This window comes from Halichoeres trimaculatus, unplaced genomic scaffold (assembly GCF_033239565.1).
Source record: "Halichoeres trimaculatus isolate MK-OKI-2021-1 unplaced genomic scaffold, fHalTri1.1 fHalTri1_scaffold_16, whole genome shotgun sequence".
Lineage (NCBI taxonomy): Eukaryota > Metazoa > Chordata > Actinopteri > Labriformes > Labridae > Halichoeres > Halichoeres trimaculatus.
Window position 1 is genome coordinate 29,570,862 of NW_027437194.1, and position 24,725 is coordinate 29,595,586.

At 41.2% G+C, this 24,725-nt stretch overlaps 1 protein-coding gene across 1 annotated transcript in view; it reads right to left on the reverse strand.

The window, feature by feature from the left end:
- Positions 1–24,725, reverse strand: part of LOC141805861 (matrix metalloproteinase-17-like) — a 182,392-nt gene that overhangs the window by 14,883 nt on the left and 142,784 nt on the right. Inside the window, exons 5-9 of the mRNA XM_074691070.1 lie at positions 18,331–18,507; positions 17,721–17,823; positions 8,867–8,949; positions 8,082–8,234; positions 5,896–6,153 (exon numbers count right to left, since the gene is read on the reverse strand). Of these exons, the coding sequence (XP_074547171.1) occupies positions 5,896–6,153; positions 8,082–8,234; positions 8,867–8,949; positions 17,721–17,823; positions 18,331–18,507 (774 nt within the window). The remainder of the gene's footprint in view (positions 1–5,895; positions 6,154–8,081; positions 8,235–8,866; positions 8,950–17,720; positions 17,824–18,330; positions 18,508–24,725) is intronic.

Sequence of the window (24,725 nt, forward strand, 5' to 3'; positions counted from 1 at the left end):
CTGTGTGAGGACTCATTCGCTGTAGCTGTGTGCCAGTGGGCAGTCTGTAAAATGAACGCCTGCCCACAGGGTAAAGCTCCACTCGCTGTCATTGTCTCCTCTTTTTCCCACTGCTGTTCAGGTCTGTTAGGTAAGACAACTGCTCACTGAGTGACTGACTGACTGACTGCTCAAACTGGTTTAGTCTGGGGCAGGAAAAGGTCCTCTCAGAGCAGGGGTCTGCAACCTTTACTTTCAAAAGAGCCGTTTTGCCTCAGCTCACCTGGATGAAAGTCATTCGGGAGCCGCAAAATCTACTTTATCTTCACATTAAGACAAAAAAAAGTGTATAATCAGGTGAATAATTATCTAAACGAGAAGTTTTTGTGTTTATAAATATGTACGTGAGATTTCTTAGTTTTTTTTAATTAATATATTAAATTTATTAAATTTATTTTTTAATAAATTTGCAAATTTAAGAAAAAAATAAATTTGTAGTGTCATACATTTTATAAATTTAGCAAAATTTTGAAATTGAAAAAAAGATAAAAAAACTGCAAAATAATAAAAAAAAAAATTAAAAAAACGTGCAAAATGTCAAAGAAATTGATGAAATGTCATAAATTTGCAAAAAAAAAACCTAAATAATGCAACTTCAAAATTTTGCTTAATTTCCAAAACTGTTAAAACTTTCTCAAATTGCAAAAAAGAGGGATTTATATAAAAAAATCAAAAATTTGCAAAATCTTTAAAAAATGTGGAATTGTTGTTCTTAATTTGCAAAAATGTCAAAAATTGAAAAAAAAAACAAAAAAAAGAAAAAGAAATTAAAGCTTTGTTTCAAGAGGTGATGCATTTTTAGTCCAAATTGTATATTATGATTTTAATTAGTGTCTGTGTCGTGATCATTAAAATATTAAAAGCCCTTTAATTAAATAATATTTATTAAAGCTACAAGGAGCCACTGCAAAGGAGTCAAAGAGCCACATGAGGCTCCAGAGCCACAGGTTGCAGACCCCTGTCTCAGAGGATGGATTTGTCTAGGTCAATGCAGGAGGGGGGGGTTATCTGTTTGACTGTCATTAGATAAGGTGTCTCATATTTGTATCTCTGTTTTTTTCTTTAAATATGCGCTGCTTATGAAGCCGAGCAAGTTTACCCACTCACAGCGTCAGCTCGAGGTAATAAAGTGAGACCAGCTTGAGATTCATAACACCCAACATGACTCTCCGGTGTTTGTTGTGTAAAGGTCAAGACTGTTGTTGGCAAACAGAGATGCCGGTCTCACAACCACTTTCTGCTACACTGACTCGGTGTCTTTAATGAAAAAAGTTTCTGTGTCTGGAAACTTGAGCATCTTGCATCCCCTGAAGGCGAACTTACAGCAGTAGAGTTTCCATAACTGCAGCGTTCTTCTCATGGGTCATTACTTATTGGGTTTGAACACATCGAACTTTCCTCTACGTCCAAGTGGCCTTTCGATTGGACATATATGTTTGTTTGCATAGACAAAGTACAGTATACAGAGTACATTATAAAAAACTAAAAATGAAGCATCATTAGCTTCAGTTAAAGCTTCTGCAGTGACCCTGCAGGTTAATTTCATGCACAGAACAAAGTGTATTGTTCATGGCTGTTATATAAAATCCTGCCAAACTACTTCTGCAAACTTCATAAGAAAAGTTTTCCTGGGGAATCTTCACCCACAAACTTTTCCCCAACACCAGGTCAAATTCACCAGGACTTCCCCAAACCACATCTTTCACACCTTAACTATTGAAAAGTCTACCACTGAACATTTCAGCTTCTGAAAACTTAGGATTAACAATGCCCAATTTTTTTTTTAGAATTGTAAGGATTACAATTTTATCAGTTGAGTCCCTCTGAATCATTTTATGTATTAATTTTTTTTCCTTTTTTTGTAAATTACTCCACTATAGAAAAGGAGGCTCTTGCTCTGCTGTTGGCACTGCAGCATTTTGAAGTGTATGTTGTGTCCAGCCCTTTGCCAGTTGTTGTCTGCACAGATCATGGCCCGCTCAGGTTCCTAGCGCGCATGTACAACCATAACCAGAGGCTTATGCCATGGGCGTTGATTGTGCAGGATTTCAACTCGGTGATCAGACACAAGAAGGGTGAGGAGAACGTTTTGGCAGATGCCTTGTCAAGACTTTTGGTTGTTAATGTTGTGTTTTGTGTGGGTATTGGCTGACTTGTAAACAACCGTGGGTTGTTGTTTTAAGAGGAGGGGCTCTAATTTGGTAGACCAGGCGCAGTCAAGGCGCAGAGGAGCGCAGAGGTGCACGTCCATGCCTCCCTCCAGGCAAATGGCAGAGAGGGAGGAGAAAAGCCGTGAGTGGGTTTAACACAGCCCAGCGCTGTTTTCACCAATCAAATGAGCACCTCTCCTCGCCTTTAAATGCCCTGCAGCTGAGGCGCAGCGTCTGATTGGTCTGAGTGAACCCCGACACCGCGGAAACAGTGCTGGTAGCGGAGACGGTCAGAGCCACTGTCCCTGCAGCAGGACAATGGATAGCAGGGCACATCGGAGGACACGAAGCGCGTCACCTTGTAAGGCCAACAGACGTAATCTGTTCCTTTGTCATTAATAGGAGAACAAAATGAAGAGACAGTTACACAGCTGGCTTATCCATTCAGAATACTTTTGATCCACCTGCACTCCTGGTTTGTCATCGCCAAATAGCAGAACCTTTGGTGATATACTGTATACTCTCCCAGTGTCTCCACCTCATCCTCCTTACAATAATGTACTCCATCTTTTTAGATCACGTTAAAAATAAAGACTAAAACAGAGAAATATGGGAAATCACGGGTAAATCCTGAGTGACATACATTTATTTTGTCTCTTTTTTTCTTCGTCTTTTCTCTCCCTCTTTTCTTTGACTTAAATGAAATGAGAGAACCAGATATATACTCAGTATCAGATGTTAAGGCTGTTTATTGTTTAATTGTAAGATGTGCATCAAACTTCCTGCTGCCGTCAGGTTAACTTTCCATTATGACAAACGGCTTTAATCTGACATCAGATGTGACAGGACAGTTAATATAGATATAAATGTATATGCTGGTTCAGACAGTTACATTAAATAGTGATTACTGTGATTGTTAACTGCATTAAAATGTGCCTGACACTCTGGAAACCTGCCTCTGAGGCTTTGGTGACATGTGCGCCTGTCACCAAATTACAGCTGCGTGGGGTGCACTCCGCCTTGTGCCGAGGATAGACCAGGTTGGAGCTGGCGAGCTTTCAGCGCACTTTTTTGGCATGAAATTGTCACTGCGCCAACATGAATGTGCTGACACCTCCCCCTGGTGCGCCGTCAACTCCCCGTGGCGCGCAGTCACACCCATCTCTGCGCAGACGGTCTACCAAATTGTCAAATTGGTAGCGCACGGCGGTGCGCCGCACGAAATTAGCACTGCACAGGCTGCGCCAGGCTTGCGCCAGGCTTGCGCCCCCTGCGCTGCGCCACGAAATCAGAGCCCGAGGGGTGTTAAGGTCCCAGTCTCTGGTGTGGGCTGCTGAGTGTGTGTCTCTGAGTGTGTGTATCTGAGTGTGTGTGCGTGTGCCAGGTGTGTGGGTTTTTTCCTCCCTCTTCCCAGGCTGCCAGGTGCTGTGAGTGATTGGGGGTTATTTGGCGTCCACCAATAAGGAGCGGAGCTCGACCAGAGGGGGAGGTTTCAAAAGGCTGGCTGGAGTTTGGAGCGGGAGCGGCTGACCTGCAGTGGTCTGTTGCCCGAAAGGTCCGTCTAAGCTTGGCTCTTTAGTAGAGTTGTTTGTCAGAGTTGTTATCTTTGGGTTGTAAAGTTTGTTCCGTTGTAAGGTTGTTTGTTAACCAGATTTAATTTGATAAATAAACCTCAGTTCAATTTACCCTTCTGCCATTATTTTCATTAAACATTCCTAATTTGCCTAGCTTATGTTACTTCCTTTACCCTATTAGGATTTTTATGACTGACAACAGTTATTGCCAGTAGCCACACAGCTTGTTACTAAGTCACCTAGTAATCATGTAGAAGTAATGATAATCACAACACTAATAAAGTTATAAAAATAATAATATAGTCATAAAAGATTTTTAAAAAAGGTGGTGTGTGTGTGTGTGTGTGTGTGTGTGTGTGTGTGTGTGTGTGTGTGGGGGGGGGGGGGGGGGGGGGTACTTGTGTGTCAAGAATTGCACTTAATAAGTACATTGTGTGCAATGCTGTAGGCATTGTTTTCCTCTAGTGTTCAACTAGCTATGTACCTGCCAGCAACTGTTGCCACTCAGAAATCAGCCCATGAGCAAAACTTAATGTGTTTCCACCCAAATGAATATATTTTGGGGGAAAATCATAAGAAATGTAGTAAAATTGGCTCTTTCCAGAACAATTTGCATCCATCATGTCTTCCACCTGAAGGAGCAGAAAGCAGATGATGTGATGTGACAGGAACCACTCTAAAAACTATTGTTCATAAACCAAAATCTTTGTCTAAGTTATCTTCTAGTATTAAAGTGGAAAAAAGTTGCATTAGTGACGCTGAGATTTTTGATTGCGAGTAAAATATGACAGTGATTAACTTCAGCAACAATTGTTACTGGTGGGGCAAAACAGGTTAATGCTTTTGGTTGTTGTGACATTAAGCGGTCCTGTTTGCTGGCTTCCTACAGGAAACAAAGATTACTTCAGTGTTGTGTGCAGCTTATTGCCTGCTTGACCTCTGCTAATGCGACAAACACAAACCATTTAATTCCCAAAGCACATGCAAAGGGTTAAATATGCTCCAAACTGTGTGGAAGGGAAAACAGTGTTTGCATGTAAATCAGACAACTCTATTCATTTGGGGCAAAAGTCGACCTTTTGATGCAAATCAACCTCAGAGAACACATTTTCAACACCGTCCTTAAAGCCTCGAATGAAGAACAGCTATGTTTGTCTACAGTAGATTTTGGGGGACAGAGAGAGCGAAAATTTGTTTTATGAGCCTGGCCGCAGGTCCTGAAATCTACCTGGGAGTCAGGCAGAGAAGAAGAGAGGGAGTGGTTGTTGTTTTTTTGGTAGAAGAAGAAGAAGAAGAGGAAGAAGAAGAAAGAGAAGAAAAAGGAGAAGAAGAAAAAGATTTTTGTTGTTCAAATCCGAATACATTTCTATAAATCAAATCAAATTCATTCTAAAATCTGAATGCTCCATGTTTTATGGTTCATAACATCACCTTATGATGATGACTATCAATATTTGATTTGTTTTTTTAGTATTTAAAGGCCAATTGAACATGAAAACTGAAATCTCTTAAATATGCCAAGTGTTCCAATTATTTTGTCCATCATCATTTGGTTGAATACAAGTTTATAAGACAGAACCCTTCATCCAGTATTGTCTCAGATTTTCCCTCTGCCCAGTACATTCTGTCTTTTTATTTTGAAAAGTCCACTCTTGAATACTGGAGTTTGAGAAGCAGAAGGTGTTACAGACCTCTGCAGCTGAATCAGACTCAGCTGTGCCGCAGCTCATCTGAAGGTTTTTAAGCTCAAATTTAACAGCGATCAGGACGACGACCCAACCTCTATAGATATAACAAATGTTCTGTCTGAGGCTCAACCCTGACATAAAAAGGCACACTGTGTAGAAATGGTCTGAAATACTCATCATACTGTCACATACGATGAGTTTTGTTCTTTTCTCTTTCCATGCAGACTCTAAACATGAGGGAAAAAAAGTTTCAGGTGAATTTGTTCACAGTAACCTGATAGAAAGCTTCCCCTCAGCAGCACATCATGTGTATAGATGACAGCTTTAGTCCACAGCTAGTCACACCACAACAGAAAAATGAGCTAACTGCATGGAGGTTAATGCATAACCTTACAGCATCATGCTTTGTGACTCCCCAGAACCCTGGTTCCTGTAAGAACTCACCATCAGACCACCTCATGGCATCGTCCAGGTTTGGCGGCAGCCCCTTCCACAGCGTGCTGTCTTTAGGATAGCCCAGGTCCATTCGTCTGAGGTGGTCATCGTAGCGCCAGTAGCTGTTGTCCTTGAAGAAGTAGGTTTTGTCGTTGTGGAGCCAAACAAAGGCTGCATCCACGCCGTCAGAGGGAAGGCCAAAGTCACTGATGGGACGGGGGTAACCCTCCTCCACAATATTATCTTTAAACACCCAGTACTTCAGACCTGGAGACACAGAGACCACATGTCAAAACAAAAACATATATTTACAGCTTCCACTGAACAATCTGTGGTGACCTGAGGCCTATAGCACGGTAACTCACATCTATCCAGGATTGAGTAACCGTAACAATGGCAATCAGGACAATCGATAGCACGACGTGAGTTATCAACACGGTAACTCAACCCAGGATTGACTCCTCAAGAGCCGTGAACGCGCACGTAAAAGAGGAGGGCTCAGAGGCAGCTGACCAATCACAATCATGAGCGACTAAGAAAGCTCCGTACGTCACCGCTGAAGAGCAGCAGCTGATAATGCAGCAATACAAGGAGGAAAGAAGCAATAACTCGGTAAGGGGGAACATGGTAGCAGCGGCCATGTGCAAGCAAAATGCAACGCAACGCATAGCAGACTGTGTAAATGCCTAAGTTACTCATCAGTGGCTCAGTATGATAGTGATCACACTTCTAAATCTCATAAAATAATAAATGCTACTGTGAAAATGACTTGCGTGTATTCCAAATATCATGTCATTCTCCCAGATGTAATCCTTCTGGAGTCAGAAGAACATGGAGCAGATAAAAAACAAATACAAGAACATCATCACGTCTGATAAGTCTGTTTCAAGCAGTGGCGATTGCTCTAAGACTGCAAGGGAAGCTCAGCGTCCCCTAAAATGTTCCCAAAAAAGTGGTGACATGTTCTGCTGTGTGTACATTTCATTGACAAAATCTGCGCTAGAATTCCTTCATCTTTTGTTCAGAATCAGCTCCTATCACAGGTAACTGGCTCCACCTCCTTCTCATTCATCCTGGGAACGCTATGAATTCGTCCTTAAGTTACGTGAGTGCAGCAGCCACTTGATGCCGTAAACTTGCTCAGCCGCTCCTCATCCCCGACAGAGTACATGTAGCTGCCCGTGGCAAAGAACCGCAGGATGATGCACAATGTCTGTGGGACAGTCAGTGCACCGCTTCTGAGGGTTGGACAGGCAATGTACGGCTCTAATATTTCACAGAGGTAGAGTAGTCCGGGCCATCAGAACCTTTACCTCTCATACAGCGAATCGTCGCTTTGATCGAGTGGATCTGATCGATCTTTAAACACCCTTTCTCTTTGTAAAGCTCTTCTTACAACTTGTGTGCCTCTGTTTACCGGGTTTGGGAGAAAAGGGCAGGCCATTGTTTCTGAGAAGCCGATTGGCCAGTGGGAGGGGCTTTTGTATAGGATCAGATTCAACCTCCAACTTATCCTGCTCCAGAGCAGGATAGCCGTTCAGAGTAGGTCACCATGGTGATCTACTCTGTTAAAAAAGGAACCAGCTTTGTGCTATCGGTAATCGAGAGTTAACCCTGAAGTTATCTTGCTAAGACACTAATCCTGCTTTGTAATATAGGCCTCTGTACCCTGATGTGGTCTGTCCTGCTCTCCTCCTCAGAGATCTCTCACCTTCACCAGCCACCACTTCACCTACATACCTGTGACTAATCAGGCTCATCAGGAGGCAGCATATGAGCTCTGCAGAGAAAGGACTCAAGTCCTAGAGTATACCCTTACCTCTGTGCTACAGCCGCCAGCCCTTCTGCACAGAGCATTTGCTAGTTTCAAGTTTTCTGAGTGATCTATCCCTTGACTCATACCTGTGTCCTCTCCTTCTCCAGTGCCTCCTCGAGCCTCCTGCCCTTCACCCAGCCTCAGCCTCAGCCATGCTACCTGCTTTCACCTCGGCCTCACACTCACTACTGCCTGAGGAGACCTCACTCTCACCCTGGATTCTAGATCTGCCTCAGTCTTCCCTGGGTCCCAGCTTAACAACTGGTCACCAGACAAAAACACAAACTATGTTTTGACGAACCAATGAAGTGTTTGTCTGTGGAATCTGATCAGAGAGATACAAAATGAACAACCAGAGTTAATAAAAAAAGATATTCACCTTTGAAGAAGACGATTTTGTGGTCCCCTGGCCTCTCGTACACAGCATCCACACTGTCCAGGTTAGGCGGGAGGCCTCTCCAGAAGCGATGGATCTGAGCAGGACGCAGAGACACCAGGTGCCTCTCTCTGGTGAGTCGCCAAAAGTACTTTCCTACATCAGACAGGGATAGATTAGAAAATCCAAAAAGCATCCACACCATCCACACCATGTGGGTCTGAGCTGTCACAGGTCACAAAGACTAACTAAAACCCTGGTCATTACATGAGACTGGAATCAAAATATTACAGCACTCTCCAACTGGACCTGTGTTTCTGACTTCTGTCCACTGATGGAGAAAAAGGAGCTGAGGAATGATGCGGCTGAGTTTATGCAAAAGGAGCAGAAAAGCTGATCAATGAGGATGATCTTCCAGAGCAGACAGTGTGCATCATGTTGTGCTGTATCATAAAACACTTTGTTTTTACGAGCTGCAACAGTTAATAAGCAAACAGACCAGCTCATTAGACAGGAAGGATGCAGCAGCGGGGCCCAATGGGACCACTTTGTTTAAACCACAGAATACGTGGAGCTGTGTGAGTCTGTGATACCCGCCCTGGGAGCTCCCACGTGACCTGGATCTTTATTGATCACTGGAGCCACCAGCTCCCCTCCTCGTCTCCTACTCTTTCTCTGCCTCCTCTATATTCACCACTCTTTCTTTCCTCCGTCTCACTGTCACTCTCTATCTCTCCGTCTGTCCATCTGTCTCTCTTGTTTACTTTTTCCCTTTTAGGCTTGAATACCTTTGAAAAAGAAGGCCTCCCCTCTTATTTGGGCCACTGCATCAAAGTGACTGGTGCATCTGTCGGGGGCATCTCGCGCCAGCCTGAGAGAGGGAAGATGGAAGAAGGAAGAGTTAAAGTTGAAAGGGAAGTCTTCTTAATAAAAGAGCAGAGAAAGTCTAATTAATATTCTGTTCAACAAGCATTTGCGAGTATCAACATAAAGCATAAAACACCCTCACTTTAAAAACACACACACACAAAGACCTAAAGCAGTTAAATCCATTTGCATTTTAAAAAAAGTGTGATAACTGCGCCCCCTGCTGAGTGTGTCCTAATGTCTGTGTGTGTGTGTGTGTGTGTGTGTGTGTGTGTGTGTGTGCATGACTTTCTTTCAGCTTAGGACGCTAAACATGAGGTGAAAGGCTCCCCCGCTGACATGATGTGGTCCCCCTGTGCCAGGGGTCTGCAACCTTTACTTTCAAAAGAGCCGTTTTGCCTCAGCTCACCTGGATGAAAGTCATTTGGGAGCAGCAAAATCTACTTTATCTTCACATTAAGACAAAAAAGTGTATAATCAGGTGAATAATTATCTAATTTTTTTAGTTTTTGAGTTTATGAATTTGTACATGCGATTTCCTAGTATTTTTCTTTTAATTAATTTATTTAATTTATTTTTTTAATAAATTTGCAAATTTAAGAAAAAAAAAGAAATTTGTAGTGTCATACATTTTATAAATTTAGCAAAATTTGGAAATTGAAAAAAAGATAAAAAATTGGCAAAATAAAAAAAATGAATTTTAAAAAATGTGCAAAATTTTAAAGTAATTGATAAAATGTCATAAATTTGAAAAAAAAAAAAACCTAAATAATGCAATTTCAAAATTTTGCTTGATTTCCAAAATTGTAAAAACTTTCTGAAATTGCAAAAAAAGAGGGATTTATATAAAAAATCAAAAATATGCAAAATTTTTAAAAAATGTGGAATTCTTTTTCTTGATTTGCAAAAATGTCTAAAAATTTAATTTAAAAAAATCAAAAATAATTTTAAAAAACTACAAAAAAATATTTAAAAAAATTAAAGCTTTACTTCAAGAGATGATGCATTTTTAGTTCAAATTTCATATTCTGATTTTACTTAGTGTCTGTGTCGTTATCATTAAAATATTAAAAGCTCTTTATTTCAATATTTTTAAAGCTACTAGGAGCCACTGCAAAGGAGTCAAAGAGCCTCATGAGGCTCCAGAGCCACAGGTTGCAGACCCCTGCCCTGTGCATTTCTCCCGGGGCTAAGTGATTTAAAGCTCTGACGTGGTTGGCCTGCCAATGATGGAGCCATTAACGCCACAGATCTGCTACTGTGAGTGGGAGGCCGCCGCCCTGGATTTGATCAACAAAGATCTCCATTCAGAGATCTATTAACACCACATCTCGGCCTCAGCGGTCAGGGTTTGTGACCCGTGTTGAGATTAATCCAGCTTTTCCACGCATCGAGACCAGATGGAGGCGGTGAGAAATGACTAATGAGGGTGGTGAGAGGGCGATACTTGTTGGAAACAGGAGGTTTTAAATGGCAGTTTAGTTAAAACTGTGAAGTCTTTGTTTGTTAGTGTGGGTGTACGCACAAAGGTCAGCACACTCTCCTTCCCTGATCCTGTTCATTTAAAATACCATTAGAGTATATTTAATCCATTTTTAAGTAACCAGACTGTTTGTGTTTTATTACTAACATCAGAATTTACAAGCTTTGTTCCTGCTCTCCTTAACAACAGAAATGTGCTGTTATTCAGTGCTTTTAGTTAAGCTCGACACTGGGGAGAAGTTGATTTCTCCTTTTTGCCCTGCTAGCTGAAGAATATCATAACAATAATCAGACATATGCAAGACACAGTCTTAGGAATATAAAGATAATACTAATGAATCATTTCCTAGTGGGGAGGAGAGATACTGTAGCTGCCTGGATCCTGCTGTAGGGTGTCGTGTGAAACAACTGATAAAAGACTCCAGAATCCAGGTCATCATTCAAAGCCTGCTAATAGTCCGTGTGCTGTGGAGTCAGGATTACACACTGCTCTGTGGAGTGTGTGTGGGGTGTGTGAGGGTCTCAAGTCACCACTCATACTGTAATGATCTTAAAGCCTTAGAATGATGAGTACAGTTGTTTTGACTAAAGGTTATTTTTCTTATCAGATCAGAAATCAGAAATACTTTATTGATCCCTGAGGGGGGGTTACTTTTTAGTCACAGCTGCTACAGTTGCTCCCCTCTAAAGTGTTAGAAACAAAGTACAGATTACAAAACATAAGAAAGTACAAAATGGGAGCATAAGTGTAATGTGATATGAGTATAACTATAAGATATAAGTATGAGCAATACTGAGGATATGGTAAAAAATTAGTGAAATTAATCTTGGATCAGTGCACAAATATTTTTTATCCAACATGTTTATTAAAAAGGAGGTAATTATTGTACATTTAAACAAACAAACAAACAAACAAACAAACAAACAAACAAACAAACAAACAAACAAACAAACAAACAAACAAACAGTGAGTTCAGAAGTGAACCTAAGAGACACTCAGAGTGATAGTGCCAGTCTCGCGCCGTCTTATTTACTGGACAATTTCAATTGGAGTAGTTATTTCAGTTTTTCAAAATATACAAAAAAGAAAAATTCTGAAATCTAGTCAAGTTTTTTGTCTTATTTTGAGTAAAAAACTTTTTTTTTTTCGACTTAATATGAGCCCCATTAGACAGACCAGTCCAAAAAAATGTCTTATCTCAAAATTTAAAAAGACTAAAATGAGATCTGAACTATTCTTAACAACCTGCCGAAGGGTTAGGAAATAGGTGCTTGTATAAAGACATTTTTCTAAATCCAGAAATCGTTACAAGCAATGTTTTCTTACCCCATTGGCAGAAATATTTTTTTACTGATTAAAAGCAATTCAGACCTCAGTTCCTCTCTTGATATCTTGAAACAAGACGTGCTCCCAGACTAGTTAATTGAATGTGACTCATATCAAGAATAATGAAACAATTTTTTACTTAAAATTAGTTGTTAACAGTTTTTTAGATCTCAGCCTTTGCAGTGTTTCGATTTTTTTTTTTTTTTTAACCTCCCATCATCTGTTATACAACACAACCCCAGGCCCACTGGAGCTGGGATGCTGTGAAAAATGTTGATTAGACAGAAACTGATTGTTTTTAAACTATCATATTTAATTGAACAACAGTTCAGATGCTCAAACTGAAACTTTGTAATGTTTTATGAAAAATGTTTGCTTTTTTTTTTAATTCAACCCTGCTGACGTGTTTTAAAGCAGATAAGACCAGAGCATGTTTACCATCGTGTCACATCATCTGATTATTTTACCACATTTTTGGAAACCAAAACACCAGTTTCACAGGCTGAATAACATATTCTAGCTCCATTTACAGTGGTGGCCTAAATTATAAGAACATCTAGCTCAATTAAGAGGTTTCAGTTGCTTCTGTTGAATTGGCCTGTAAAAAAAACCCATAAAATAAATGAAATTAATACAAAAGTCATATTTATGTTGAAATGCTCTATGTATCACAGAACAGAGCCTTCAGAAGTACATTTAGTTCAGTTCTTTTTAAAAGGAAACCTTGAGAATGATGTACCAACCCCCTCAAGTCCTGACTTCAACCCCATCCATTAAGTTTGAACTAATTGTAAAATAAACTGTTCAGATCTATTAAATATTTAAAGTGAAGCACTTTGGCTTGAGTTGCAGAAGGTATGGAATAATTTAAGTGTTAAAGTTTCTTAGGAAATATATTGAGACTATGCACGAGACGTGCTTTAAAGGTGGACAAACCAAATATTAAAGTTAAAGGCAGATGAAAAACAGTAGCAAGTATTTCATCTGATATTTTTTGTGCCCAAAGCAACCCACCACATGTTTTGGAGGTAAAAGAAGAAAGAAGGTCTGTACCTTCAGATCTGTCAGGTGCTTTAACAGTTTTAGCCACCACGGTGGAGTTAAGCTGCCCAATAAATTGGTTTGCTTTGTCACATTTTCCAACTGCAGGCAGCTCAGTTTAGCTCCAGAAACTTCAACCATATTTATGGACCCATTTTTGTAATATAGAATAGAACTTTATTTGTCATTGTAACAAGTACAACGAAAATGCAAACAATATAATTTAAAATTGCAATGTGCAAAAAGAAGCCTGACATATTCGTGCAAAGTTCCCTCTTTGCTTATTGCAGTTTTCAAAGTGTTATTGTAGATGCAACGTCAAAATAAGATCAGTGGTGATTTTTTTTCCACTGATTTTGCTCATGCTGTGATTTCCACTAGAGAGTCATGAGTGTTTTGATTGCAGCGCCCCCTCAGGTCCTAAAGGTCACAGCCATCCAGTGCTGGGGTTGTGGGTTATGGACCTGTTAGCCCCGGTACAGAGGTTCCCTGAATCTTTAAGTGATATGGAATATGACAGCTGATAACTCTTTGCTGTTTTCAGTCAGGAACATCCTGGAGCTGCTGATTGATTTCCTCTCCCAGCCTCTAACAAAGCGCTGCACCTGTCTGTACTCACTCAGTCATGTTACTAACTGGTTCCAAACCAGTTTAATTAGTTGGGAAGTGTTCCCTCAGGTGCTTTTGTTTGTTTGACAAATGCAAAGTTTTGATTGTTTTGTTGTCTGTGTTTAACTGTTTTATGAGCCGTGTTTCCAGAACCAAATTTAAATGAGCATACAGTATTAATAAAACAATAACATTTTGCATTTTAACATTCAATTTGTTGTTGTTGTTTCATGTATTTCATTAAAACCACACTTTAAATGGTGCACAAACTATCTCATTTTGTATTTAGCCTGCTTCTACAAAGCATCCCAACTCTTATGAAATTGGTGTTTTACCTCATTACGACCAAATTACCACCAAATGCCCAGATAATTATGAGTGTGTGACAGGGGAATAAAACCAATTGAATGTGGTGTTTTTCTATTCATTCCCAGCAGTCTGTTTCCATCTGAGTGAGCACACTCATGATGAGCACGCTGCTGAGGTGAAGAGCCATTGACCTGAGTATGTGGAAATGCTTTAGCTTATCATTTGAGATCTCCTGGAGCAGTGATTCCCAGCTGGGCGCTCGCACCAAATGGGAGCTCTCTTGCAAATGTCAGAGGAGACGTGGGATGACTTCAGAGTTGCTCCATTAATTTGATAACATAAAAAAATATGATCTGATTAAAAAAACTGTAACATGGACACTAAAATCTAAAACTTGTGAGCGATAGTTTTAGCGGGAGGCTTAAAAAATGAAGGTAGACAGCTGAAAGTTACAAACTACAAAATGAGTCATTAGCAGCACTAATTACCAAAACCGCTTGAAATAAAAGGCAAAAGTAATAAATAAAAACCTGAAATAGTAAAAGTTTTACATAGACAGTTAACAAATGTAAAGGTAAATGTAACATACTGACAGCTGAACTGAGGACACCTCAGCATCTGTGGCAGACAAAGAAAACCTTGGTAATATATAATTCTTAAAGTTTAGTTGATCCGAAACAGTGGGCAGCACCCCCAAAAGTCTGGTTCATTTGGGCATATGTGAACACAGCAATCGCGTTGGGATGTGGGACAAAACAAGCGGATCGAGATCGCCAAAAATAGGTGGTCTCAGCTTGCTTCCATTCAAGCCCTGTAGCGGTTCCTGTGCAGTGAGAACACTAACGCCCCCCCACCAACTCACAACTGTGGCTCACACTGGGTGCGTCTCAATGCGTTAACTACGTTCTTCCTCCATCCTATCTCCTCCACGACACCGAAAGTAGTTTCCCAGTCGGCATTTTGAAGACTGTCCCAAAGCGATAATTGCGCTCAGAGGAGAAAGAAGAGAGGATGGAGGAGACTGATAGGAGGAGCAACGATCGAGGAGACACGAGAGCTGGCTTTGCGGAAGTCTTTTACTGACAGACACGCCCCCATATGGAATATCACTCTCTGATTGGACGCTGCAGCGGCTCAGACTTTATATGAAACTTCACAAACACAACAGAGTTTAATGAGAGAAAAGACGAGCTGAGGACAGGCACTGAGGATTGTTCAGAAACTGATCATAAATCTGGTAATAAAGTGTTTGTTGTGAGTTTAAAGCACAAAACACTGAACACAACCATCATCAAATCAATATAACAGAGGATAAATACTGAAAACTGACTGATCAATAATACATTCCTGAGACACAATAAGGTGGGTTATATTAATAAGCTCCAGAGGTCACAATCAGATGGGCTCTAGATAAAGGATAAATCATTCATAAATAATCTCACAATTACGCATTTTACTAGAAAAGTGATCCTTGAGCTTCTGAACAGCACACAGAATAAACAGAGAGCAGGTTTTCTTCATGGTAATGTGTTTGTTAAACAGGTCAAAGGAACAGACAAATCTCTGTTACTGTTTCTGTTTGATCAGAGTTATTACAGCGCACATGTGCAGACACACAAACAGCTGTTAGAGCTGACTGACAGATGATCCAGAGGTGATCAGCTGATGCCGTCATCACAGAAACACGTCGCTTCATGTGACGCTCCGAAGGAGAGGATGTCCCATTGCTGTAAAAACCAATCTCCTCCATCCTCTCTCCTCTCTTCATTTCCTCACGTCTCTCCCATGCATCTCTGGTGGGAGGGACTAAGACGCAAGTGAACGACGCAAGTGGAGGAAGGAAGGATGGAACTTTGAAGCTTTGAGACGCACCCATAGAGAAGTCTGAAAAAATGAGTCGTAGGCTCATGTGGAGCAGCGAGAAAATAAAATGCCTCATTGAAAAAATGCACATGTTGTTCATAAAGCGCACACTGGTACATGAGCCAGATTAACGCTAAAATGCAAACTAGCCACACTTTGTTGATGCTCCATGGCGGGTAAGACCATGAATGAATAAACAAAGATAGGGAAACTCACTGTCTTCCAGGTATGATTTCTGACCAATGAGAGAAAAAAATCAATCGCACGTGATATTTGTTCACAACTTTAAACCGCAAGAGACTTTTGCCTTGTGAACACAAACAAACCAAGTGACAACCGCTACAAATGTATCAGTTTTGCCCCTGAATCAGAACAAAGCAAACAAGCCACAGGTGTGAATACACCCTAAGATGATGACAGATAGGGCTGCAGTCCAGTGGCCTTTAAATGACTATTTTCCTGTAAACAGCTAATACCGACTGAAACAGCAGGGAACATTAAGAATTACAAAACAATCAGCAGTAATCACACTTTTATTTTTAAAGGTCAAATTCCCATGCATGACTTCTGTACAAAAAGGCTAAACTATCACTTCCAAGGAGAGCTTTACAATCCATTGGTGGTGCTGAGAGAGTTTCCAAAAAGGCAGATTTTCTCTTTATCTGTGTTTGTGACATTATTTCTTGTGGCTGTCAGCTACACAGAGGCTGTTTGCCAAACTACCTACTACACTGGCAGTGCCTAATATTTTGGCCTAAATTCAGTGTGTAGTAGTCAGTATATGAAAACTTGCAAAATCTGCAGTATGACAAAAAATCCCTGGATCCCTGTCCTACTGATCCAGGGAAATTTCTCAGTATGCAATGGACCAGTCTACCTGACATACTGTTTCCCACAATGCATGGCGCTGCAGGAATCGTCAATACGGGTGTCTGGTTTTGGTGAATTACCGCCATCTACTGGAATGAGTAAATGATATAACTTTTTGTGTAAGATTAAAAATCAAATGTGGTGATTCTGCTGATATGATCAAAACAATAATTAAAATGCAGAGATCTAGAAAAGTTTGTGTTGTGTGTTTACAATGAAGGCAAAAATCAAACAAACAAAAAACATTGACTGTAGCTCCATTTTCAGAAACTGAAAACCGGAGTTGTAATCCCAAAACTGCCATCAGTTGACACAGGCCCTGAACAGTAAGCTGAAAGCAATTTCAAAAATACTTGTCATGGTTTTCTTTAATTAGGGCTGCACGGTGGTGCAACGGTTAGCGCCGCAGCCTCACAGCAAGAAAGTCACCGGTTCAAATCCCTACCTCGGCCGGTGGGTCTTTCTGTGTGGAGTTTGCATGTTCTCTCCAGGTACTCCGGCTTCCTCCCACAGTCCAAAAACATGCTTACCAGGTTAACTGGGCACACCAAATTGTCCCTAGGTGTGAGTGTGTGAGTGAATGATTGTCTGTCTATGTGTCAGCCCTGCGATTGACTGGCTACCAGTCCAGGGTGTACCCTGCCTCTCGCCCAATGATTGCTGGGATAGGCTCCAGCCACCCTCGACCCTAAACAGGATAAGCGGTGTAGAGAATGGATGGATGGATGGGTTTTCTTTAATTACTGAAAAATCCTGTAAACATGTAAGGTCTGCTGTTTTCATTCAGCTTTTCTAAATATCTCTTAATAATAATTTCAGAATCTTTGTTAGATATTAAGAGCAACATCTCAGCAATACAACGTTCAGACTCAGCTAAGTGGACCCATTAAGACCAGCACAGGCTGAACTCATGGAAAGGTTTTGCTGGCAGGGCTTTTTGGGGATCAGACAGAAAAGAAAAGGTGAAGCTGTGTCCTGGAGGCTCAGCACTGCAGCGTTTAGTGGCTCTTTTTACTTTTGACTGTCTTTTTGTGTTCATCCAGAGGGGGCATTTATCACAGCCTCTGCTCCAGCGTTTCACCAAAGCTGTGGACACAGTACTGGCCAGAGGGCACTTGGAGCAGAATGAACCATGAGTGTGTGTGTTTGAGAGAGCCAGAAAAGTAGAGCAGAGGTAGAGGATGGAGGGTACTGCTGAGGAGATTATCAGGTGTCAAAACACTTTTTGGAGCAGAGGAGTTCAGTCTATAGTGTTTCAATAAATCTCTACTTACAGGAGAGTGGATCTGTTTTCAGGAAGGTCCAACAGAACCGGGGGCTCGGCTGTCTGGGAGGGGATGCCTGGTCGGTTTGTATGAGAGACTGAGTCTCTGACACCTGGAAAAATGTGAAGAAACATAAATCAACAAATGATGTAAGGAAAATCTCTATGTCTTACTTTATCTTTCATTTGAAAGAACTGAATATGTTTCAGATTTATTTGGCCCGTCCTCCTGTGGTTTGAATTAATTCCATTTTATTTCACTGAATTTAGCGTTCACTTCTTTGTTTTGTGTAACTGTGCTTTAGAATCAGTTTAATACACCTCCTCCTTCAGTTCTGGCCTTCAGCAGTCTTCCCCGCACTTCATTCTCATCTTCATGATCATTAGTCTCCCTCCCACACTGCTACTCTCTCCATCAGGCGCTGGTGTGATAAGGTCATATGCTATAAAGAGGTCCAATTAACTCTCTCCATGTTTTCATTAATCAATAAGCTTTCTCTACAGACCTCATCAATTGTTCTGCCTCTGTCTCTGTCCAACCACATCACACACACACACACACTCACTCACAATCACACTCACACACACGACAAACAGAGGGGGGAGATATCCCCTCATACCGTAGAGCTGCCAGACGCGGACTTTGTCTTCATAGGGTAGGTCGTACTTCAGAGGGTCCCCCACAGGGCCCTGGTAGTACGGTCTCATGATGGACTCCATGGCTGAGGTGTGGACCAGGCCGATGGCATGACCAAACTCATGGACTGCAACTGCAAACAGATCCATCCCGTGGGAGTCTGCAGGACACAGAGAGATGTGAGACCATCATGATGCCTTAAAGAGGATGCTGGGAGTTGTTGTAGTTTTGTATTAACGTTGGAAAGATGCTGTGCTGAAACAACACACTCGCTATATCTGCTCATGAGCAGGTAGGTGAAGTTATCACAGGACAGGAAGCAGTCCAGCATATTTAGATAAAAAACAGTGGTGTGTGTGAGTGTATCTGGAAAGAAAACTAAATTTGATCATGGCAGCTGAAAAACCTTATGGTAACTATTCCACATATTCATTTCTGTTGTTGTCTCTCATGTAGTTTTGCCTCCTTTTCAGCTTGAATGCTCACCACAGTTTAGGCACAGGCTGTTCTCATTACCTGGCCCCATCTATTCAAAGCTCTTTTCTGATGAAAATTGTATCAAGATTTTGAGGATTTGATTTGTAAAGTGATGAACATATCTATATCTTATAAAAAGGATCAGTGAGATTGTTGACCTGTAAAATGTGATTTTGCATATTTTGCATATTGTTCTACGTCAATATGACAAACGATTACTGAAGCTGTTGTGATAACTCTTAAAAATAATTTTTTATCGTTTCAACTCCAAAATAAATTTCAGCTTGAAAATTGATATGTCCAAATAAATCAGTAATGCATGTCAATTTGACAATGAAGGACTTCAGGAGGGTGTGGGATCAAAAACACCTACATCATCACAATTCTGTGGCTGTTACCGAGGTGCATTGTTGTAACAAGTGATTTTAAAAAACACACTTTTTTTACCCTTGAAAGCAGAGTTTTCACTGGTAGTTAACTCTTTTTTTAAAATATTTTTTTGGGGTAAGACTTGCCTATAGTCCTGATGGTCAAATACCAGAGCCACCAGAGGTCTGCTGCTGCACTTTGCTTCCTAATTTCCTGCACACCTCAGCCCTTCAAAGATGTTCAGTAAAGCTACAGCTTTCAAGTTATTACCCAGAATGCCTTGGTGAATTGTGACAAAAAGTTATTGTCACCGTGAGTGAGGGGGGAACGCAGAGGATATGAGATCCTCAAATGGTTCAGGCAAACTATAGTCTTGAAGGAATTACCAAAAATGCCTCTATAAATGATTATTTTTATTAGTTACTGTAAAAGAGGACGATACACTGTGGATACGAGAGCCTACTACACAGTTAAACAGATGATTTCGTAGTGTCTGAACCACGACATTGACATGTTGTCTACCTTTCATAGAATGGATCAGGTGTCTGTTTCTTATAGCACAAGTCTGAATTAAGGGCATTATGACACAACTGCTTGTCTGTGACATAGTTTTATAATGTTTAACAACAACCTGATGAAATTAAGCTAAGTAACAAGGATATTTTATCTTAACAAAATTCAAAGGATGACACAACTAAAAGGTATACTTGAGCTGAAATAAGGCCTAGACAATAAAACAATAAAGGTATATATACTGGGAAATAACTTTTCCTGGATAGAAATATGAGACGTGGTAGATAGAATTTCAATAGAGTTCATTCGTTCATGTTTGGACAGACAATCATATCTGGGGGGAGGAAATGCAAATATAATCATTTGGCGCTCACAGGGTGATTTATCAAACCTGAAACTGTTGGCCTTAGGCTAAATGACATGAAAACCGAGGTCATCACCTGCAACATCTCTCCTGAACATCAACCACCACTACAATCAGAGGGGCTGTGCTGGAATAGGTTGAGGACTTCAAGTACCTTGGCCCATGGATCAGCTCAACCAAGCGGGACCTAAAAGTGAGGAAAGCACTAGCATGGAAGGCACTGAACAGCATGACCTGTGTATGAAGCTCCACCCTACCCCGCCAAATCAAACTGAGCTTCTTCTTTGCTACAGTGGAATCTGTTCTACTCTATGGCAGTGAATGCTGGACCCTAAAGCTGACCTTGCAGAAGTCTTTTAATGGGTGCCTCACCAGGATACTGTGTGTAGTACTGAACATCAGCAGGGACGCACATGTACCCAACAGTATCCTGTACAAAGGAATTACAAGCGTGAGCGACAAAGTAGCTGCCAGGAGAATGAGATTCACACGACACTGCCAAAGGCATAGAGAACTGCCAGCCTCCAAATTGGTTCTATGGGAACCAACGCATGGGCACTGGTCGCGAGTACCTATGTGGAGGCACTAAAAGAGGATGCAGGAACTCAAAGCACCAGTGAGCTGGCCCGATACATGGTAGACAGGGATGAGTGGAATCAACCATGGAAGGCTTGTCTGAGGACGACCTAGAGAGAGAAACTGTTAGCGTTGCTGTTTTTGCGTCGATATTTAACACGTTTGAAAACCAGGTGCAAACTGGCACAGTGTCACATACAAACGGCTGAGGTCGTTGTGGCGTGGAGGTGCAATGAAAGGTGACAGAGAGAGAATCTTCCACCTTACTTATCAACACAGTTGGACTGTCAGAAATAAAAACAGTGGAGACATATCGTCAATCAAACAACCCTTTCCAGAGAGAGCAGGAGATGAACCTCCCTCTTCATCTGCCAGCAGCTCATTTGAAGGACCATGGCCACTGAAGGACCTCCAAACTGTTGTCAGGGTATTTATGATCAATGTCAGCCCGGACACAGCACCAACCAGCTGCTTCGTGTGTGCGGCGATGGCTGAGTGTTGCGGCGGGGGGCTTGCGCCACATTGGACCCAGCTCTCGACTCCTGTGCAGCAGCCTGTGACCCATACATCTGATTTCCCCACCTCCATGGATTCAAACTTTATTTTTCCTTCACGGCCACTCTGCTCTCCAAACTCCATGGTGACTGCAGGTAACAAAAATTTTTTGTCATGAAAGGTTTTTTTTTCTCTTATCGCCCAGCCCTGGTTGAAATAGATTAGTTAATTAAACAACTACCCAAAGACGTTAAGTTAACTAACAAGTCTAAATTAACCAAACTAAGACAAGGGTTGACACAAGACATCTTATCTAACCAAGATAACTTCAGTTGGCGTTAGAACAACAAGATGTGTTTCTTGACCTAACATAACATTTTAAAGCAGCCCTTTACATCAAATTATTACATTTAAACAAAAAGTTACATTTAACAGTGATGGATTATTCTACATGTATTCTGTACTTCATCCACCCCTGTCCATCTTCGATCATACACATCATGCATGTGTTTCTGCATCCATCTGCTGTGCTTAATGTTTGACACCACATAACAAACTCAATAACTACATATTTTAACACTTTATAAGCACAGTTCAGTCTAAGGATAGCTGTTAGCATGAGGCTCGTCTTACAGCTTTAAAACAGTGTACCTGAGCCTTTATTGGCTGACTTAAATCTTTCCATATTCAGTTAGGAAAGAATTGTTTGCGTCATAGCAACTGTAATAAACCCCAAGTTCTGAAGTGTGTTTCCTGTAAATGCTTTTAATCCTGTCTGAGACACCATCAACCAGCAGCTCCACCTCCAGAGTCTGCTCTCCAGGGGGTTTATTATGTCTCCGCTCAGGGCAGACATCCTTCAATCCACACTTTCCCCTGGAGAGCTGGAGTGCCAAACACTCTGACAGTAATTTATGACCAAATCACCCCCTATGATAAATATTTCTTTACTTCATTTACTTGTCCCTCATGATTGCACTGGGATTAAACTGAAAAACACACACCCTTCAATTTTGAAAATTGCATTTTGCCTCCTTCATTTACGTGAGCAGTCAGTTCAATCAGAGCAGCAGCCACAGGATGCTGCGCACACAGCACATTTTCCTGTCGCACGTTTTTTTTTCTAGAGATCCAGCCTGGTAGTAAATTACTTGACAAGGAAACTGCAAACTCCTAAATCCTAAGACAGGACGTCTCTTTCCTTCTTCTTATTTCTCCATGTTTGAAAATGTATCATACACATAAGCACCATCCGTCGTTTCAGTTCCCACCTCAAAGATCTCCAGCTTCGTCAGAGATCAAGTCCTGCATAAAGTTTGTGACTTTTGTGAAGCCAACACAAGCCGTGTTTGCCTGTTTATCCCTTTTAGGAGTGAACTCCATAGGTTGCAAGTTAAGAGGCGTGACAGGCGGCTCTGGTGGCTGTGAGTGCTGTTAGGCATGTGCAGTAGTGAGATAACTATGGTAATACTTCCTGAGCCTCTGGGCTGCCAATCAAAACCTGAGTGTGGAAAGACACCCAAATAGGCTGCAGGCTATTAAAGCACATGTCCCTCGGTGTTTGACTATAAAAGAAAAAAGGGCAAAGCCTCCAAAAAGTCATTGTCTGGCTCTGCTAAGCAAGACAAAAACATGGGTTTAGAGATCCAGATTTACAAAAATGTGAGTGCTCGTGTGTGGAGCCAAGCTAGCTTAGAGTTCCTTGGTGGCTGGGCTCTGAAGTCTGCCTTCTGTTAACCTCATGTTGGCCTCAGCACAGGAACATCTTAGTGCTGTGTGCTGTCAAAAGACAAAAGCACAATTGGAGATGTGCACTTGTGCTCACAGCACCTGGGATTCTCAGATGCCCAGTGCCCGGCGCCCGGTCTAATCTACAGGAGCATGTGGTGCAGGGGGGAAAGGTGGATAAAAGGAGGGATTGAGGGGGAGAGAGCAGGGACTCAGAACAAAGTGGGTACCATGTCATGGTATTTACAGTCCATCTGAGGTTGACAGAGAAAAACCTTAATGCCTTCGGACAGAGTCGGAGCCGAGAGATTTGGGAGGATGCTGGAGTCAGTGAGGCTGATACGTGTGGCAGGAGGACAGAGAGCAGCAGAGGAAGTGACAGACACACAGAGAGGCACAGGAGATAAATTACCACATGATATGAAACAAATCAAACTATTCCTATGGTGTCGCACTGGATCAAAAAGTCTACTCTCACTCACATAAGACAGTTTATTACAGAGTGCCTGTACCTTGAAGACAGAATGATGTATCCAGAATGCTACGATCATAGCCTGCAGCCATGAATGAATAGTTTAATAAAAATTGGTAGCATAGGTAGTTGGAACAAAACTAGCCTCAGGCAATCCTTTCCTTTGATGTGAGTCCTTGTAGTGGTGTGACCTTGCATTACCCTGCACCTTGATGACTGAAGATTCAATACTTCTATCAGAATATCTGAGGCATAGAGCCGTGTTCACTCTGCTTAATGCAGGAAAACTGTGTTAAAAGGCTCAGGGTTGAACAGCTCCTTCCCTTCATCCTGAGCATGCTGGGAAATTTACAGATGATGACACAGCAAATACAGACGCACCTCTTGCAGTTATAGTCAGGTGTGCACTTCAAAAACTGCATCAGGAAGTGACAGGAGGCTAACTGATAATATCTTTATACTGCATTCATGAAACCAAAAACGTTTTTAAGTGAGACAAGTTTTTATTCAAAGAGTTTTTAAAGCAGATTGATCTATTTGTTACCTTAGTACAGGATTAAATATTAAACTGGTCAACATAAATTATTATTGATGATGTCAACAGCCACAGGTCTCTGATTTTGGTTTCTCAACCTAAACTTTCTCGACTATCAGGCATTCAGTGAAGACATTAAACTTCATATCAGGTACAGTTAGGACTCAAGCACTTATTCAGGAAGCTCATCAGGATTTAAACATTCAGAAAAGGAATGGACCTGAATCCTCGGAAATATCCCAGTTATACAAGTTACTGAAGGACGTAAATTGATCTCTATACTTTGAAATACTTATGAACTCTTATAACTTTATGCAGGCTTCAGAAGTAAAAGTTTAAAGAAGTCAAGAATTAAGGTGCTCTGAATCTGTAAAATATGTATTTAATTTAACATGATATGGGTGAAGCTTGAACAGTTAAGCCTGGTTCAACCTGCTGTTCAGAATTGATGGCTTTCCCTGTACCATAGGTCTCTAGCATAGACTGTATATAGAGTGGACAGCGTGGCTCCGCCATTTATCATTGTACGGTTTGAAGCTATAATACCCCCTTCACAGGCGCAGCCATTGTAGCAGTATGGAGCCAGAGTCTGCGCAATAGAGACTGAGGGATTCTGGGAGAATCTGAGTGGCGCTGGGTGACAAAAATAATAAATGTTTGTTTTCTTTTGAGAGTCTAATCACTTCTTGACTCTAGCTTCTGACATATTTTACAATCCCTATAAAAAAAACCCCCACAAGAACGGCAGCTGTCAATCATTGTTAAACATGACATTAAACCTTATTTTTAACCTCTTATAGCCACTGAAAATGAAAATCTTCAGTAAAAAGAGAACCTAAATACAAGGCA